This window comes from Octopus sinensis, linkage group LG1 (assembly GCF_006345805.1).
Source record: "Octopus sinensis linkage group LG1, ASM634580v1, whole genome shotgun sequence".
NCBI classification, from domain to species: Eukaryota; Metazoa; Mollusca; class Cephalopoda; order Octopoda; family Octopodidae; genus Octopus; species Octopus sinensis.
In genome coordinates, this window is record NC_042997.1 from 178,067,576 (window position 1) to 178,087,376 (window position 19,801).

Below are 19,801 nucleotides of genomic sequence, written 5' to 3' on the forward strand. Positions count from 1 at the left end.
CCTCATATAACCTTTCTTCATCATCACTATCATCGTTTAACGTCTGCTTTCCATGCTAGCATGGGGTGGACGATTTGACTGAGGCCTGGCGGACCAGATGGCTGCACCAGGTACCAATCTGATCTGGCAGTTTCTACAGCTGGATGCCCTTCCTAATGCCAACCACTCCGAGAGTGTAGTGGGTGCTTTTACGTGCCACCGGCATGAGGGCCAGTCAGGTGGTACTGGCAACGGCCACGCTCAAATGGTGTTTTTAAAAACCCTTTGACAATTAGATTATTCTGTCAAATGTAAAGTTTATTTATTTGCATTGTTTTGAATTAATCATGAATTATCTTGTAGTTTTGAGATTTTGATGATGTGATTATTTATGCTTAGGTATTTATGTAGGGTGGGAGTTAAGAGGCCAGGTCTGGCTGATGTGAAGAAAAAAAACAAGTAAAATACTGGGGCTTAATATGACAGCTTTAAATGCTACAGGGCTAATGCTATTTCTACCAGGTCAAGCAACTGATAGAGGCTCCCTTCTTAGCTCTAAATAATTTCTTACATACATACAAGGCCAGAAATTTGTTAGGAGAGGGAACACTTGATTATATTGACTCCAATACTTAACTGGTGCTTTACTTTATCAAATCTGGAAGGATAGAAGGCAAAGTTAACCATGGTAAGATTTGAACTCAGGAAGTAAAGAACCACAACTATGTATTTAAAAGCATTTGGCCTGACATTTCAGCAATTCTCATAGAGTTAATAATACTGGTGATAGATTAAGGTCGCACAATTCCAGATGTGGTGAGAATGTATTCAATGTAAAGAGGTCATTAATTTAAAGACCAACCACTTTCCTGACCTAAATCTATAAAAAGGTTAATTCAACACAGATAACTAGCTATTTCACTTCTGTAAGTGTGATGAAATTTGTTTTATTAAGTGTCATCAAAGATAGTTTGGGACTTAGCACATGACATGACAGCATGACACTATTATTATTTTTACTGGAAGAGTAGCAATTTGGTAGAAATGGTAAAACAGCCTCATGATAGTTGCCTATTTGCCTCTTTGCAGGATCAATAAAGTATATATAAAAATCAGTAATATAATCAAGAAGTTGATTGAACTGACATACCGCTCTTCCATTATAAAAATTAAATTGTTCTAGGATCAAAAAACGAAATTCCTGTTGCCCAGTGCCATTGTTATTATTATACAAAGGTGGCATGCTGGCAGAATTGTTAGCATGCCATGAAGGCGGCGAGCTGGCAGAAATGTTAGCAGGCCGGGTGAAATGTTTAGCGGTATTTCGCCTGCCGTTACATTCTGAGTTCAAATTCCGCCGAGGTCGACTTTGCCTTTCATCCTTTCGGTGTCGATAAATTAAGTATCAGTTACGCACTGGGGTTGATGTAATCGACTTAATCCTTCTGTCTGTCCTTGTTTGTCCCCTCTATGTTTAGCCCCTTGTGGGCAATAAAGAAATAAGAAATGTTAGCATGCCATACAAAACTCTGTTACGCATTTGTTCTGAGTTCAAGTTTTGCAAAGGTCAACCTTGTCTTATGTCCTTTCAGGGTCAGTGAAATAAGTACCAGTCAAGTGCTGGGATTGATGTAATCACCTTCCCCCTCCCACTAAATGGTTCGGTGCCAAAATTTAAAATCATCAACATTATTATTGTTGTTGTTGTTGTTAAGGTGGTGAACTGGCAGAATCATTAACACTCAGGGCAAAATGTTTAGCGACATTTTGTCCATCCTTACTTTCTGAGTTCAAATTCCGCAGAGGTTGACTTTACCTTTCATCCTTTCAGAGTCGATAAATTAAGTACCACTTACGCACTGGGGTCAATGTAATCGACCATACCCCTCCCCACAAATTCCAGGCCTTGTGCCTATAGTAGAAAGGATTATTATTATTATCATAGGAAATGGCTGAGATAGAGTGCTGTAGTTCTGTGTGCCTGGAATCCAAATTCAAATCTGACAGAGAATGGTGCTGCACTTCATCACTCTACAATTCATCATCATCATCATCGTTTAACGTCCACTTTCCATGCTAGCATGGGTTGGACGGTTCGACCGGGGTCTGGGAAGCCATGGAGGCTGCACCAGGCTCCAGTCTGATGTGGCAGTGTTTCTACAGCTGGATGCTCTTCCTAACGTCAACCACTCTGTAAGTGTAGTGGGTGCTTTTTACGTGCCACCAGCACAGATGCCAGGGGAGGCTGGCAACAGCCACGATCGGTTGGTGCTTTTTACGTGCCACCAACCAAGCCATTTAACTATGGTGTACGATAATTTTAACTCTTTAACATTTAAACCAGCCATATCTGGCTTAAATATTCTACTTGTTTTACTTTCAAATCAGCTAGATCCAGCCTTTCACACCTACCTTATAATGTCACTCTAAAAATATACCATCACAATAGCAGAACGCAACCCCCTTGATTATCACGTGTGGGGTGCAGTTGAGCGAGAGACCAAGAAATCTCTTTGTAACACTAAAGATGAACTGACGGCAAGGATTATGGCAGTATTCACCAACTTAAACAAGGAGACCGTCCAGAAGACTTGCAGGAGATTCCGAAGTCGTCTGGAGGCTGTGGTTGAAGCCAATTGCGATTTTATTGAATAAATTTACTGTTTATTTCAAGATATTTTTATGTAATTTTGGTAAATATATCTGTTAAAATGAAATGTGAGCGTTATTTTCATTTTTGCATAATTTAGCCAACAATTTACTCACCACACACTGTATATACATACACACACATAAAGATATATATGTATGTATGCATGCATGCATATATATATATAGCTGGTGCCATGTAAAAAGTCCATGTGCTGGTGCCACATAAAAAGCTCCTATGCTGGTGTCACATAAGAAGCACTCAGTACACTTTGTAAAGTGGAAGGCAGTAGGAAGGGTACCCAACCATAGAAACCATGCCAAAATAGACAATTGGAGCTTGATGCAGTTCTGCAGCTTGACAGTTCCTATCAAACTGTTCAACCTATGCCAGCATGGAAAACAGACATTAAATGATGATATACACGATTAGTATAAGATATATAAAAGAACCATGTGGCTATCACAGTAAGCTCCTCATACGGACTCAGCTATCAGTTCACATAGTGATCAATGATAAACTAGTGTAATGTAAAGCATCCAAGGGTTTTGCCTGGGGGAAACAAAGACCTAGATGGTTTCTTTGATATGGTATGCAATATCACAGATATCTGTGATCTCATAGGCCCCTTTATATTAGATACCCTAGATAGGAATTTCCATCAACTTACTTTGGCCTATATAGAGATACTGCTTTACCTATCTCTAGAGGTGTGAAATAGCACACCTTGACAAGTTCAGAAAAACCTGATCTACATCCTCATTTCCTTCAGGTTCAAGGTTACTATAGAGATCCAACCCAGTTGCTGTTAATTTTATAGATATAGCACTCAATATAGGCACAGGTTCATACAGGCCCTATTGCAAACCAAACAAGAGGCTGCTGTGCATCAACACAGCTCTCTGCTACCCACCGTTACTGTTTAAAAACATTATAAAAGGCATCAGTAGGAATATCTCAAACCTCTCTTCTGATAAAAATGTTTGTGATGCAGCAGCCCCCTACTATAATAAGGCTTTGGCAGCCAGCAGGTTTCAAGACTGCATTACTTACATGCCTGGCCCTAGCACCCACAAAAAAATGCTATTGCAAAGTCATCTGGCTTGCCCTCCACTTCATCTCACTTAAGGTGAAAATCTATATGAGTAGGGCTTTCCTTAGATTAGTGGATAAAACATTTTATGTAGGGTCATAGATATATAGGAATATATCAATTAGATGTAATTTAAAGGACTCATTCAGGTCCTATTATCTAAATATCTAAAATAATATTAGTATTCTTAAACCATGGACAGAGACAGGAAGCTCATTTAAGGTTTACAAGAGTACCCAGTGAATGGCCAATAGAACACAGAAGCCATGGTTACAAAACAAGTAGTACCAATCAATGCCAACAAGCTGACACATAGAGAAATATGCTGGGTCATTGAAGATTCAGGTTGAATAATCACAGATCCTCTTTTAGAGTCCAGGAATGGTGTAGTGTTACAACTTTAACCAGCTGTATATGGCAATTAAAAGGGGAAAGCAACATTATATAATATCAGCTGGAAGTTAGTGGAATATTTTCAGCTGTATATAATGAGAAGCTACAGACTGCATGGTAGAGAGGAGAATCATTCAAAAAAGCTCACATGCTCTGGACAATTTCTTGAACATTGAAACTGAAATTTTTGGCTGCTACCTTCATGGGAATAAATTCATTTTAGCAACATAACCATAGCTGTTTCTGAACTAGGAATTATATATATATATATATACATGCATACAGTAATGCCTTGATATACGAGTTAATTTGTTCCTGGAGACTGCTTGAAAAGCGAAAACTCATAAAGCAGAGCAATAATTTTCCAGAGTAGAAATGAAAAGTTTATGCCGTCATTTTATTCCATTGCTGTGTAGATACGTCCGAACCAGTGTTGTCACATGTGACATTGCCACAGACAAAATGGCTGTTTAATCTTTTATATTTGTTATAAAATAAAACTTGTAAACCCGGGATCTCGTAAAGTGAGGTATTACTATATATATATATATATATATATATATATATTATATACACACACACACAGTTTACACACTTCACCCATTGGGAATATTTCTATTTTTCTCCAGGGCCTTAAAGTTAACTTAGCTAAGGCTAAAGTTCTTATTAGCAAGAAAGGAGAGAAGACTCATTCCGGCTGGCAAATGGCCCTGTTCAATATGTAAGAAAGGAGTGGGATATAATTCCATTTGCTGCACCAAATGTAAACTACGGACACATAAGAGATGCAATGGCTAGATGTTCAGCAATGAAAGGAAGTTCACTGGTATTTTGTTTTCTGCAAATCTAAGAGTCTCCAAAATTGAATGGAACTTTAAGCATGTATATGTGTATACACACACCTTACAACCATTCATTTTAGGTTTTACCAGCTATTACACAACCAATAAAATATGTGAGGCAATTTCGTATTTATATACTGGATAAACAAGAAAAAGCTGTTGAATTGTATAAAGCTATCAGTTTACTTGTCTTTTCGAAAATATGAATTTTTTTGTTCGTGTTAACTAAGGAAATTTTATTCTTTTTCTTATATAACACAGGTAACTGTGTTATGTGACTATTTTTAATTATCTAACAATCCTCAGGTGTTATGCAATTTGAAAATATTTTAGTAACTATTTTGATTTTCAACAACAAAAAGATATCAGTTCTGAACATTTGTTCAGGTATAACCTTTGTGTAACAAACAGAATTTTAATTATCTGAGAGGATAATGTCACAGCCGTTGTTAGTGTGTTTATAAGGATTGGTATGTTGAAATATATCCCATGCAATTTTTCTAAATATTTCTCAAAACAAAAAAAATAAAATCAATATATTTTAAAGCTCACGTGAATTTTGATAAACTTATGCACAAAAACCTTTCTACAAATACTGACTAAACTGTCCTTTAAATTTATTTTCAGTTAATACAATGTTATCAGTGAAAACTGAATCAGCAACTGTACATACTTCTTGCACAACAAACTATTGATTTCAAACTGCATGAATTAGTTAACGGAGAATTCACAAAGTTAAGATAAAGACACAAGCTGGAAGTATTATATATAGAAGGTTGTTTAACATTTTCATTATTTATGTTCACTATTTCTATTGCAAAACTGTGTACAGCTGAAGCTAAATTTAACCCTTTCGTTACCGTATTTATTTTGAGATGCTCTGTGTTTCATTCAATTTATTTTAAATATAACCAAGAATTTAGTAAAAGAACTTAGTTATCATTAAGCTAGTATTGGGAACATAAATTGTGACTAAGGTTTGGTGGAAGATTTTAATTCAATACTTATGAAAACAAGACATTTGTACTACAGAGCCAGAGGCGGTTTTGGCAGGGTTGGTATCAAAAGGGTTAATGTTGTTTCTATTAGAAATTTTAAAATACTGACAATTCTTCAAAAGTGGTCAAGTAAGTATTTATACTAAGATTGTCCAAACTAAATGATTTTAAAATTTTCTTATACAACTTATTCTATCTTTACGCTATTTCATTTTAATGGTTCATTATTAGAGTCTACATTGTAGAAAGAAAATTTTCAAGGTGAAATACCAGCTAACCATACACTAATATTTTTTACAAACTTGCTAATCATAGAGGCAGGTGATTTGCATAGGTCAGACAGAATAACCGAGGCAGATTTTCAACAGCTAAATGCCCTTCCTGTTAATAACCCACACCTTTTCTTCCAAACAAGGTAATATTTCTCTAAAGCCAGACATGTTCTCACAGAATATGGGAAATAAATGACACTGTATGGCAATTGATATCAAGACAAGAAGACACACACACATACAGATAGAAAGATAAACACTGCATGGGCTCTTTAAGTTTCTATTTACAAAATCCATTTACAAATCTTTGGTTGGCTTGGGGCTATAGAAGATACTTGCCCAAGGTGCCATGCATTGGGACTGAACCCAGAATCATGTGATTGGAAAGCAAACCTTACCATATAGCCATGTCTGCCCATATCATCATCATTGTTTAACGTCCGTTTTCCATGCTAGAATGGGTTGGACAGTTCGACCAGGGTCTGGGAAGCCAGGAGGCTGCACCAGGCTCCAGTCTGATCTGGCAGTGTTTCTACAGCTGGATGCCCTTCCTAACGCCAACCACTCCATGAGTATAGTTGGTGCTTTTTACGTGTCACTGGCATAGACGCCAGTCAATACATATATATATGTGAATGAGCATGTGCACACAGAGTCCATGAACATCAATAGAAGTACTAGACCCAGGACTTCACAGTATCCATCAGGGCTACTCAATATAATACAGACAACCTTAGAATCAAAGAGGCCATCTTCATAAACAAGCTGAACACAGATCTTAACAACGGAAAAAAGCTACATGAAGCAGACTGATTATTATAACAAAACCAGTCAACGCATGTCACCACCCTCTCCCACATGTCAGAGCAAAGACTTAATTCATCCCTCATTATTCCAAGCGTCCTTAAGAAAGGTTATAACTCCGAAAAAGATAAAACTTCAACTGATGTTCTGTTTTCACTTTTGCACTTGACGTTGTATTTTATTTTGCATTGTTTTGGCCTTATCAAAAAAAATTTTATCAAATGTAATATCACACAATGGTTCACCCAAGTTATTCTATGTTAATACATACACGCACACACCAAAATGATGTGAATAAATAAGCATTACATTTGAAAATAATCTGAATGCTAAAGGGTTAAATTTGTTTGAACCATAATTTTAAAGTTTAAATCTTTAAATAATTCAATGAAATGGTTTCTTGAGTGTTAATATATGTATATATCATCATCACTATCATTTTCATGTTTGTATGGACCATATGTGAATATGTTGGGCAGAATTTTCTACGACTGGATGCCCTTCCTGTTGCTAACCACCACCTGTTTCCAAGTGAGGTGATAACCTGCCAGTTTAGTGAGCAACAAACAGTCCATACATGCTTTTGTAGAGGACTACAAGCAAATGACTGTTAGTAAAGCCAATGTTAACAAAGCGGCAAGCAAAACGCATATGCAGACATGAGAAATATGAAATCCTACACACATACACATATTTACAGTCCACACTGTGAAGTGGTTGGCATTTGGAAGGGCATCCAGCTGTAAAAACTGTGCTAAAAACAGACGAAAATTTGGTGCAGTCTTCTCCCTGGCCAGCTCCTGTCAAACCACCCAACCCATGCCAGAATGGAATGTAGACATTAAACAATGATGATGATGATAGTAATAACTACACACACATACATGTGTGAGTGTGTGTATATAAAATGGACTTCAGTTCCCATCTACTATATTTATTCAGAAGACTTTGGTTGGCCTAGAGTTAAACAAGACACCTGCCTGAGGTGCCATGCAATGGGACTGAACCAGAACCATGTGTATACCCTCCCCCATACATATACATAATGATTATAGAGTGATGCTAGAGATGTAAACTCTTGCATGCATTAATTTCAACTCTTTCTGTTAATAACCGCATTGTTTCTTTAGAGCTAAACCGACATCTGACTGTTCAAAGAAGACTTCAAAAGTAACTAGTAGTGACTTCTCTTGAAAATGAACAAAATTTGGGATTGTGGTGTTATCAAGTAGCTGCAGAAAAAGGCTTTAGCTCCCAAGGACATTAATGTTGACATGATTACTACATTAGGGAATGACACTCCAGCTTTATCAACTGTGCAAAAGTGAGTAGCTGGAATTTACAAGGAGAAAGGAGTCTTGAAGATGACCCAACATCTGGACATCCTGAAACTGCCACCACCAAGGAAAACGCTGATCATGTTCACCACATGATGTATAACAGGCAATTGACTATAAATTAAATAGCCAATGCTATTAGCATATCCTGCCTTACTGGCACCTGTGCTGGTGGCATTTGTAAAAAGATTCGAGCGAGGTCGTTGCCAGTACCGCCTGACTGGCCCCTGTGCCAGTGGCACGTAAAAAGCACCCACTACACTCTTGGAGTGGTTGGCGTTAGGAAGGGCATCCAACTGTAGAAACTCTGCCAAATCAAGATTGGAGCCTGGTGCAGCCATCTGGTTTGTCAGCCCTCAGTCAAAATCGTCCAACCCGTGCTAGCATGGAAAGCGGACGTTAAACAATGATGATGTGAGAGAGTTGAAAACATTCTGTACAATGAACTTGGCATAATGAAGGTTTCTGCTCAGTAGGTGCCACATCTGACACCTGATCAAAAGCACACCAGGTCTGATCACATCACGGCAAACTTTGACATTGAGGTAGGTCCAGCTGGTTCCTTTGAACATTTCCTAACCCAGAATGAGCCAGAGACAAAGAAACAATCAATACAGTGGAAACTGCCCGTCTTCACCTGCTCCAAAGAAGGCCAATGTTGTTTTATCTGCAGTGAAGGTGATAGCCTCAGTTTTTTGGAATGCAAAAGGCAATGTGTTTATTGACTATCTTCAAAAGGGGCACACCATCAATGGAGAATACTTTGCAAACTTGCTGTGGTGGTTACAAAAAGCTATTAAAACCAAACGCCCAGGAAAACTGATGACAGGAGTCTTGTTTGATCAGGACAATGCACCAGCACACAAATCCTTGGTTTCAATGGCTGCTGTGTGTGACTGTGGATTTGAACTGGTTGATCAATCTTCCTGTCTCCTGATTTGGGCTGATGATCTGACAATCATCTGTTCCCCAATATGAAAAAACACTTGGCTTGGAACCAGTATCACAGTGATGACATCATGTCTGCTGTTGATGACTTGGACCAAGAGGAAAGCTTCTTTACCAATGGGATCTAAGCACTGCAGTACTGAAGGAGGACTATATTGGAAAATAAACCTCATTTGGTTGCATTCCAAGAGAGTCTTGGTTACCTTATCAACTTTTCAGCTGACCATTGTGTATGTGTGTAGTTAAGAAGTTTGTTTCCCAAACATGTGGTCTTGGGATCAGCCCCACAGTACAGCAACTTGGATAAGTGTCTTCTAGTATAGCACTGGGCTGACCCAAGATTTGCTAGTGAATTTGGCAGATGGAAACTGAAAGAAGCCCATCATATACATGTCAGGTCACTCTTGGGTGCTACTAGTAACATGTAACCCAGGACAACCTGTTGCATGGCCAGGTCATTGGCAACTAAACTGGTAACCCCATAAAGCTTGCTTGGTGAGGAGGGTGACTGTTGGACACCCTGTAGGACGAAAAATATGACCTGTCAAAGGACAGAAGAGCTCATGAGCAGTCAATAGCCATCCAACAATGTGTACACATGTATGTATGCATGGCGACGTGGAAATACCTGGGTTGGTGTCCAGGTGCGCAGTTAGTCCGCTGGGAATGGGAGGCCCCTCTGTTGTTGTCATAAAATCTCTCTAGGAGAGGTAAACTCTGAGAAAAAACCTGCAACACTGACAATATTCGATGATGTACACTAGTTTTTCTTTTCGACTTTATGTTGTCCATATTCAGAGAGTGGGATTGGATTTGTGCAAATCCTTTCCTCACTACAAAAAATCATTATGCACAGGCATCGCTTGAAAAAAAAACAGTAAGACCTATCACAAAAATGGCTGGTCATAGCCTTCATATGTGTGGAACTTTCAATCAGGCGATGGTAATACCTGGACACAAGTTTGCAGCCATCATATCTTTTACTTATTTCAGTCGTTAGACTGCAGCCATGCTGGGGCACAACTCATGATCTGAACTTATATATTTTTTAAAGCCAGGTATAAATTCTATTGCTCACTTTTGCCAAACTGCTAAGTTACAAGAATGTAAACACACCAATACTGGTTATCAAGCAGTGATGAGGAACAAACAGAGACACAACAGACATATATATATATATATATAATGGGCTTTTTTCAGCTTCCATCTACCAAATCCACTTACAAGGTTTTGGTTGGCTTGAGGGTATAGCGTGGCACCTTGGGCCACACTAAGGGACTGAACCCAGAACCATGTGGTTGGGAAGCAAACTTCTTGTTACACAGCCATAAATGGGTGTTTGTGTGTTGTCCTCCACCAATACTTGGCAACCTGTGTTTGTTTATGTCCCCATAACTTCGCAGTTCAGCAAAAATGACCAATAACATAAGTAACAGGCTTAAAAATAAATCCTGGGGATGATTTCTTTGACTAAACCCTTCAAAGTGGTGTCCCAACATGGCCAAAATCCAATGACAGAATCAAATCAAAGACAAAGATTACGCACATACATTTTTGTGCTGACCAATGACTAAGGAAAGGAATTGGTAGAAGGAAACAATACAGATACCACTGTGAGTCTTCTGTAGCAGAACAAGACTCTTGAAGAGGATTGGTCTGCAAGAATACTGTGCTGGTGCCACATAAAAAGCACTCATGCTAGTGTCACATTAATAAGCATCCAGCCATAGAAGCCAAGACAGACTGGAACCTGGTGCAGCTCTCTGGCTTGCCAGCTCTACTCAAACAGTCCAACCTGTGCCAGCATGGGAAATGGATATTAAAGGGTGATGATGATGATGGGTATACGAGCAAGTATGCATGTGTGAATGTTCCACATCTTCACATGAAAGAGCTTGATCAAACAAAAATAAAAGATAACAGGACTGTAGTATTTATATTTTTATTTGTTTCAGTTATTAGACTGCTGCCATGCAGGGGTACAACCTTGAAGAATTTATAGCAGAATCAATTGAACCCAATACTTATTTTCTTTTTAAAACCTAGTATTTATTCTATTGGTTGCTTTTGCAGACCTGCTAAATTACATGGATGCAAACACATCAGCACTAGTTGTCAAGCAGTGGGGAGATGGGGAACCAGCCCAGACACAAATACTGGCTCCTGTGCAGGTGGCATGTGAAAAACACCATTTGAGCATGGCTGTTGTCAGTACCACCTGACTGGCGCTCGTGCTGGTAGCACGTAAAAGCACCCACTACACTCTCGGAGTGGTTTTCGTTAGGAAGGGCATCCAGCTGTAGAAACTCTGCCAGATCAAAATTGGAGCCTGGTGCAGCCATCTGGTTCGCCAGTCCTCAGTCAAATCATCCAACCCATGCTAGCATGGAAAGCAGATGTTAAACGATGATGATTGTATACATATATATATATGATGGGCTTCTTTCTGTTTCTATCTCCCAAATCCACTCACAAGGATTTGGTCGGCCCAAGGCTATAGTAGAAGACACTTGCCCAAAGTGCCACACAGTGAGACTGAACCGAGGACCAAGTGGTTGGGAAGCAAACTTCTTAACAACACACAGCTGCATTTTGCATTTTCTGTCAACTAATCATCCTCTAACTCTCTACTCTCAAAGACAAGTGGAATAAAAACATCTCTTACTTGAGGAGAAAAAGACAAAAGCACATGTAGGGTATCTGGCTATACAATAATGACCCAATATTAATTATTCATCCAACCTATGCTATTAATATGCCCCCGTCAATTCTACATCTGCTGCACCCCACTCCATCAGTATATTCTTTCATCACTCATTCTTCTAATCATCCTACATCACAACCACAGTCCCACTGTGTGGCACCTTGGGCAAGTGTCTTCTACTAACCTGTGGATTTGGTAGAGAGAAACTGAAAGAAGCCCATCGTGTGTATGGCCAAGTGGTTAGGCTGTTGCACTCACAATCACTAGATCGTGGGTTCAATTCTCAGACCAGGCAGTGAGTTGCTTTCCTGAGCAAAACACTTCATTTCGCATTGCTCCAGTTCCCATTTTGATCAGGAATATTGGTTAAAATGATGCAAAGCACATTGTGGTCAGTCACGTGACACACATCTAAATACTTTTATTTATGGGTGTGTGTTTGTGTTTCCTTGGCCCAACGTCATGTGACAGCTGTAAATGATTGTCACTATCATACAGGTAGTGTCGTTCATTTCCAATATTCTGTGAGAACATGTCTGGCTATATTTGGAAAGAGGTAAGGGTTGGTGACAGTAAGGTCATCCATCAATAGAAAATTTGCCCCAGGAAGGGCATCTGGCCGAAGAAAATCTGCATCATAATAAATTCTGTCCAACTCATGCAAATAAGGAAAAGTGGATTTAAATGATGATCATATCCTCATTTCTCTTTTATGCTGCTGCTGTAATGAAAGTGGAACCCATCACAACATACCATTACACTTGTGCTGTGAGTCATCACTCCCTCTCCCAATAAACCCCTTCCTATTGACATCCACCACTCATTCTTATCACTGGCCACCTCCACTACTATTTATCACTCCATTCCTCCACTCTCCCTGATTCTCCTATCACCACTCTCTTGTCTATTCACCTTCTTGGACACCTTACCTTCAAGGGTACAAACAAATACAAGAATAGTGAGAACTATCTAACTGTACACAATACAAAGCAACCTCACTCGTGATGGTGTTACTATAAAATGTATCCAGTACACCCAACAAAGTGGGCAGGGAACGAGCAGAGATGAAATGACTGTTTAGTCTTGTCAAAAACATGACAACCTCTTTAGCAATGGTGCTATGACGAAACACACCAAGTATGCTGAAGTGGCACTCATCAGAAGGTATATCAATGAAGAAATATCTCCTGTATCATCATCATTGCCTTTATTTTATGTCCACTTTCCATGCTAGCATTGGTTAGGTGACCGCTACTATTCAAATCAGTTATTAACTCCAAATATAATGAGTTGTAGGATCACATTATAAGTGATAGGAAGAGTATACTTCCATCTGTTTCTTTATTACCCACAAGGGGCTAAACATAGAGGGGACAAACAAAGACAGACAGACGGATTAAGTCAATTACATCGGGCCCCAGTGCGTAACTGGTACTTAATTTATCGACCCCGAAAGGATGAAAGGCAAAGTCGACCACTGCGGAATTTGAACTCAGAACGTAGCGACGCGTGAAATACTGCGAAGCACTTCGCCCGGTGTGCTAACGTTTCTGCCAACTCGCCGCCTTTGGAAGAGTATCTTTCTATCATTAACCAAAAAAATGAAATGGAGCCAAACCAAAAAGTATAGGCAAACATAGTCCTTCAATTCATTTTATTTCGAGTTGATAAGAACTGGAATAAAAACTGACTTGAATAGTAGCAGTCATTCAATCAATGCTAGCATGGAAAGTGGACATTGGTGATGATGATGATACTGGAGATATTTCTTCATTGCTATTCCTTATGAGTGCCACTCCAGTAAGAAACTGGTAGTTAATTTCAACAATAATTTTTTTAAAATATATAAACGTAAACACTTCCCAAAGGTTTCAGTAGTTTCCATCTGAATTTCATTCACAAAGCTTCAATCAGTTTAAGGCTCATACCAGAACCGAGAAATTGTGAAATTATCTTTCTTAACCATATGACCATACGTATCACCATCATCATTGTTTCTGATGTCTACTTTTCTATGCTTACATGGATCAGATAGAGTTTACTGAAGCAGATTTCTATGGCTGGATGCTCTTCCAGTGGACAACTCTTACCTGATTCCAGCAAGGTAATATTTCCCCATGGCAGACATGTTTTGACAGAATATTACAAATGAAAGCCATTCATTTACAACAATCATGTTATGTCATGACAAGGAGACACAAACATACATACCTATATTGAGAGTTTTCTGTAAGCCTCTGTCCATCAAACTCACAGGGTTTTCATCAGTCTGGGGCCACAACAGAAAACACCTGCCTAAGGTGCCAAGCAGTAGGACTGAACTCAGCACCATATTGTTGTCAAGCGAACTTCTTAACCACACAGCCATGTCTGTGTCTACAAAGCGCAGGTGTAGCTGTATGGTCAAGTGTGGAGGCACATGGCCTAGTGGTTAGAGCAGCGGACTCGCGGGTTCAAATCTCAGACCGGGCAATGCTAATGTTTATGAGCGAAAACACCTAAGCTCCACGCGGCTCCGGCAGAAGGTAATGGTGAACTTCTGCTGACTCTTTCGCCACAACATTCTCTCACTCTTTCCTCCTGCATCTTGCAGCTCACCTGCGGCGGACTGGCGTCCCATCCAGGTGGGGAACCTATACACCAAGAAACCGGCCCTTATGAGTCAGGCATGGCTCGAGAAGGAACAAACAACAACAATGACCAAGAAGTCTACTTCCCCATCACATGACTTCAGTGATATGTACCTGTGTATTAAGTGCAGGCATGGATGTGCAGTTAAGTTTGCTTCCCAATTACATGGCACCTTGGGCAGGTATCTTCTACTATAGCCATAGGCCAGCCAAAGCTTTAAGTGTGAATTTGACAGATAGAAAGTCTGTGTGTGTGTGTGATGTGCATGTTTATGTGTCTCTTTGCCTTGACACTGCAATATTTGTAAATGAACGTCAGAGTCAAATAAACGGTCATTCATTTCCAACCTCCCATAGAAGCATATTCAACCATAGGGAAAATGTTATCTTGCTTGGAAATGGGTGAGGGTTGGCAACAGGTAGGGCATCCTGACACAGGAAATCTACCTCAATGAATGCCATCTGACCATGCAAGTATGGAAAACAGGACGTTAAACAGATGATGATGAAAGGTATGTGAAAGACACAAGAGTAAAATGTGGTCATTTGATATCAAAATAATGATGATGATGATAACATGTGTATGAACCGAGTGTTGTACAGTGAAGTCAAAATTGTTGCAAAACCCCAAAAGAATGTGATAGATGTGATTCACTCTATGTATATTTTATATCTGAGCAATATAGATTAACAAAGTGAAAGTTTTGAAAATCGGATATTAAAAGTGAAAACGTTTAAAAATATGAATGTTGTTGTTTAGCGCCAGATTAGTCTTCACTGAGCACACACATGATCAAACTCATTCCAATCAAAACCAACCGGCCCGTTTTTTGTTTTTTTTTCTCTCTTTTTAAGACATGTGACCATACTCTCTCAGGGATGTGCAACGGTGACTAACAGACTGAATGAGAATTAAGGATTAACAGGCATCAATCGAAAATTGGATAAGCTAGAGGGTGGCCATTTTGAAACTTGTCCATTTAATGGACATGAAAATATTTTTTTAGTCGACGTATGTAAATCAGAATGAGCAACAGGTGAATGTCAACTAAAAGACAAAAACGGATTTTGTCAGATTAAACCATTACACATATATATATATAACGTTAAAAATAAAAAGAACACTGATCTTTGAAATTGGACGTTTGCTATTAGCAGATTCCAGCTGATAATTGAGCCTTCATCCAACTTACCCTGCGATATGATAATTTTTAGCTGAAACCTCACTAAAAACGAATGTTTAAAAAAATATTTTTTTTTACGTAACGTTAGATTTTAATATAGAATCTCTGGATTATGAGTTTGGCATGTCACATGCAGTATATTCGGTAATTAATTAACTAGGACGAAAAGAAAGACAAAATTGGACGTAATATTCAAACAAGTCACGATGTGCTAAAATCGAACACGTCTGTCTCGCTTCCAACGGAATTGACAATTAATCTACAGTGGCCAAGATTTACTACGGCATGCAAACATATTAAATAAAAAGCCATTGCTACTAATTTCGTTAAGTGTCAACATTAGGTACTCTGATAATTTTATATAATCTGAGAATAAAATATGTATGGGAATAATATATATTCGATTCTCAATCAAGAATCACTTTCCTTAACTGTAGGCTTTATGCAATAAGAAATTTTAAAAAATATACGGAACCATTAAGTAAATAAGGAAATACATAATGAAAAGAACGTCTATAGCCAGTGACTGTAAATTTAAATTAGATGGAAACCCAACAGGAAAAGTTGAAGTTCACGTAAAGAGGCACATCCGATATATCTCGAGGCAATTTTTCATCACACTACTGTATTTATTCTATGGCACCTCCAACTATTTAAAGTGGAGCATCGGAAATTTAATTATTTAACTTAGCCTATATTAGAATATTCGGTGGACACAGATCAATAAGCGGTTGACTGCTGTCGAAGAATTGCTTTCCTCTGACCATCGCATTGGACATGGGAGCAAGAAACCTGACAAGATTAAAACACTTCCTTCTCCACCACCTTGTTTCGTTCCTCAGATTTAACTTTTGCAGCACATAATCCCAGCACTTAGCTTTTTAGTATTTCAAGTGCACGGGTAAAAATATTCCAACTGACGACAGCAAACAGTTCTCACTAAATCTACTTTTCTTGACCTTTTTTTTTAATTAAAATTATTTTTTTCTGCTATAATTATACGAATATAATATCTAAGATGCTAATAATTAGATAAATATTGCCCCGACTATCCAAAAGATCATGGGTAAAGAAATTTCGTTTAAAATCGCAACCTAATTTTATTATTACCATCATTATATTATTATTATTATTATTATTATTATAGAGTATTGGAAAATAATTTTATTACGAAATCCAGTTTTTAATTATTCAACCGACAAAGTAACCAATATTTATAATGAATGTGATGATAAAATTAAAAAGAAAAAAAATACAGGAATTTTATTACAAATAAAACAGACACAGGGAAATGAATACACTCACGCATAAATCTATGTATATTTATGGTTTATAATTTTCCAAATGAATACATATTTTACCATAAATATTTCTATCTTTGAACTAATATATACATACATATATATAATATATATATATATATATATATATATATATATATATAGAGAGAGAGAGAGAGAGAAAGGAACGGTTTTAGAAAGAAGCACAGATATCAAGTATCTGTAGACATAGCGTAATCACTGCAACTGGGGAAAAACTAAAAGAATTTCCACAGCTATCACGTAATTAAACTCATAATAACTACCTAACTAGCTTTACCAACTCATTACCCCATCACATACAACATTCTTAAAAATCTACAATGAAGATCAGTAAATTTGAAGACTAAACAGTTAAAGCTGCCAAAAAAAAAAAAGATCAAAGAATAAGCTGAGAGAAAGAACCGATCCTAAACAGAAACGTTGGTTGGTTTCTGTCACTTACCTCATTGCCGCGGTATGGTGCCCGACGGTGGGCCTTTTACTGGTAGAATTGCCGTCTCCACGTCCTTCAATGGGATCTAAGGAATTAGGAGGACCTATTAATAAAGAATAAAAGATAACAGGGAATCTTAAATGAGAAGACTAACTTTCACGTTGGTGGCGAACTAACGTGAAGATCTGGAACAAAAATAGGGGCAGCAGTAATATTTATCTGAACAATGGTTGATTCACATCTCGATATGTGAACGTGTTACAATACATACGCTGCGAAATGGAAACTAACAGCTATATAACACGAGAGACCTATCTTGTAATATTTAAAAAACTGTTCGTTGTACACAGATCTCAGGATTTTTATTTATATATTTTTCTGATAAGATAGGTGAATCATAAAGTTAGATTAGAAATAGCAACAATTTTTTCATTAAATAAAAGGCCGGTTGAAAACTAATCTCCATTTAATAGACACCTGGAACGTGAATTTAAAATATTACATCACAATAAAACTCCCCATTTAGATTAAAGATAGCTCTAATTCATAAATTGATATCGATCTCTAATGAAGTTAAGTCGATCACTTGATGTGATAAGTTTAATTTGCAAAAAGAAAATAATAAAGGGTTATTATAAAGAGATGAAGACAACTACCATGTGTGAGAGAAAGAGATGAGGAGAGACTGAAACGATAGAGAGAGAGAGAGAAATAGATAGAATATGAGGCGAAAAATTAAAAGACAGCTAGATAGAGATTGGAATGGAGGGGACAGAAAGAGAGAGAAATAAGAGTGGAAGAGATGCAACAGAAAGGGGAGCAAAAGAGAGGAGAATGAAACTAAAAACGGAAGAGACAGTTGGAGGTAAATGCAAATCATGATACGATTGCGATATCTTAGAACGGAAAACACGAAATGTATTTCTGCAGACATGTTTCTATGTTACTTTTCTGATAGGTAAGGAATAAAAAGTATTACCTCTACGAAGACCTAGGATTTTCCGATTTCTTGATGCATTCGCAGGTGTATACATCGCCACAACACCTAAGACTGAGTGGCGCCTGCGCACTAGTGACTGAATAACTGCTACTAGTCAACGGGATAGAAGGGTTTGCCTAAAGAAAAGGAACACGCTACTGAAGCGAAACGAAGCGGTTTAAATCATGCTTTGATGACAACAGCTATTTAAAGGAAGCAATAAAATAATAAAAAACATTATTATAAATTCCTAACAGACGTAAAATATAAAATAATGAGAAAACAAAACAAAATCAAATAAGTTTTCATTTAAATTTTCTTAGTAATTCCCTGATCTCGTTTAAATGACTTGCCTCTCTTTCCATATCTCTGTATCACTATCTACCTATCATTCTCGTACACACACACACACACATATATATGTATGTATATTCTTTTATTTCTTCTATTCTTTTATTTGTTTCAGTCATTTGACTGCGGCCATGCTGGAGCACCGCTTTTAGTCGAAAAAATCCACCCCAGGACTTATTCTTTGTAAGCCCAGTACGTATTCTGTCGGTTTATTTTGGCGAACCGCTAAGTTACGGGGACGTAAACACACCAGCATCGGTTGTCAAACGATAATCAGGGGGAAAGGAACAAACACAGACAGATAGACAGACTGACAGACAAATAGACAGACAGACACACACAAGGCTATTACTTCCTGGGTACTTATGTGTGTGTGTGTATATATATATATATATGTGTGTGTGTGTGTGTGTGTGTATACACAACAGGCTTCTGTTCAGTTTCCGTCTATCAAATTCACTCACAAGGCTTTGGTCGGACCGAGGCTATAGTAGAAGACACTTGCCCAAGGTGTCACACAGTGGTACTGACCTGGAACCATGTGTGCTTGGTGAGCAAACCACTTAGCACACAACCACTCCTGAGCCTATATATATATATATATATATATTATATATATATATATATATATATATATGGAGAAAGAGAGAGAGAGACAAATTGATACATACATACATACATACACACATTTTTATATAAGTATGCATGCGCGTGCACACACACACACACACAAACACACACACACACACACCACACACACACAGAAACATGCTCATATCATCATCATCGTCGTTTAGCGTCCGTTTTCCATGCTAGCATGGGTTGGACGGTTCTACTGGGGTCTGTGAAGCCAGAAGGCTTCATCAGGCCCAGTCAAATCTG

At 38.1% G+C, this 19,801-nt stretch overlaps 1 protein-coding gene across 2 annotated transcripts in view; it reads right to left on the minus strand.

Moving 5' to 3' along the window:
* Positions 1-18,717, minus strand: part of LOC115214358 (MAPK regulated corepressor interacting protein 2) — a 46,534-nt gene extending 27,817 nt beyond the window's left edge. For both annotated transcript variants that reach the window (XM_029783564.2, XM_029783556.2), the window contains exons 1-2: positions 18,569-18,717; positions 17,599-17,692 (exon numbers count right to left, since the gene is read on the minus strand). In XM_029783564.2, the coding sequence (XP_029639424.1) occupies positions 17,599-17,692; positions 18,569-18,623 (149 nt within the window). In that variant the 5' untranslated portion in view covers positions 18,624-18,717. The remainder of the gene's footprint in view (positions 1-17,598; positions 17,693-18,568) is intronic.
* Positions 18,718-19,801: the final 1,084 nt, after the last annotated feature.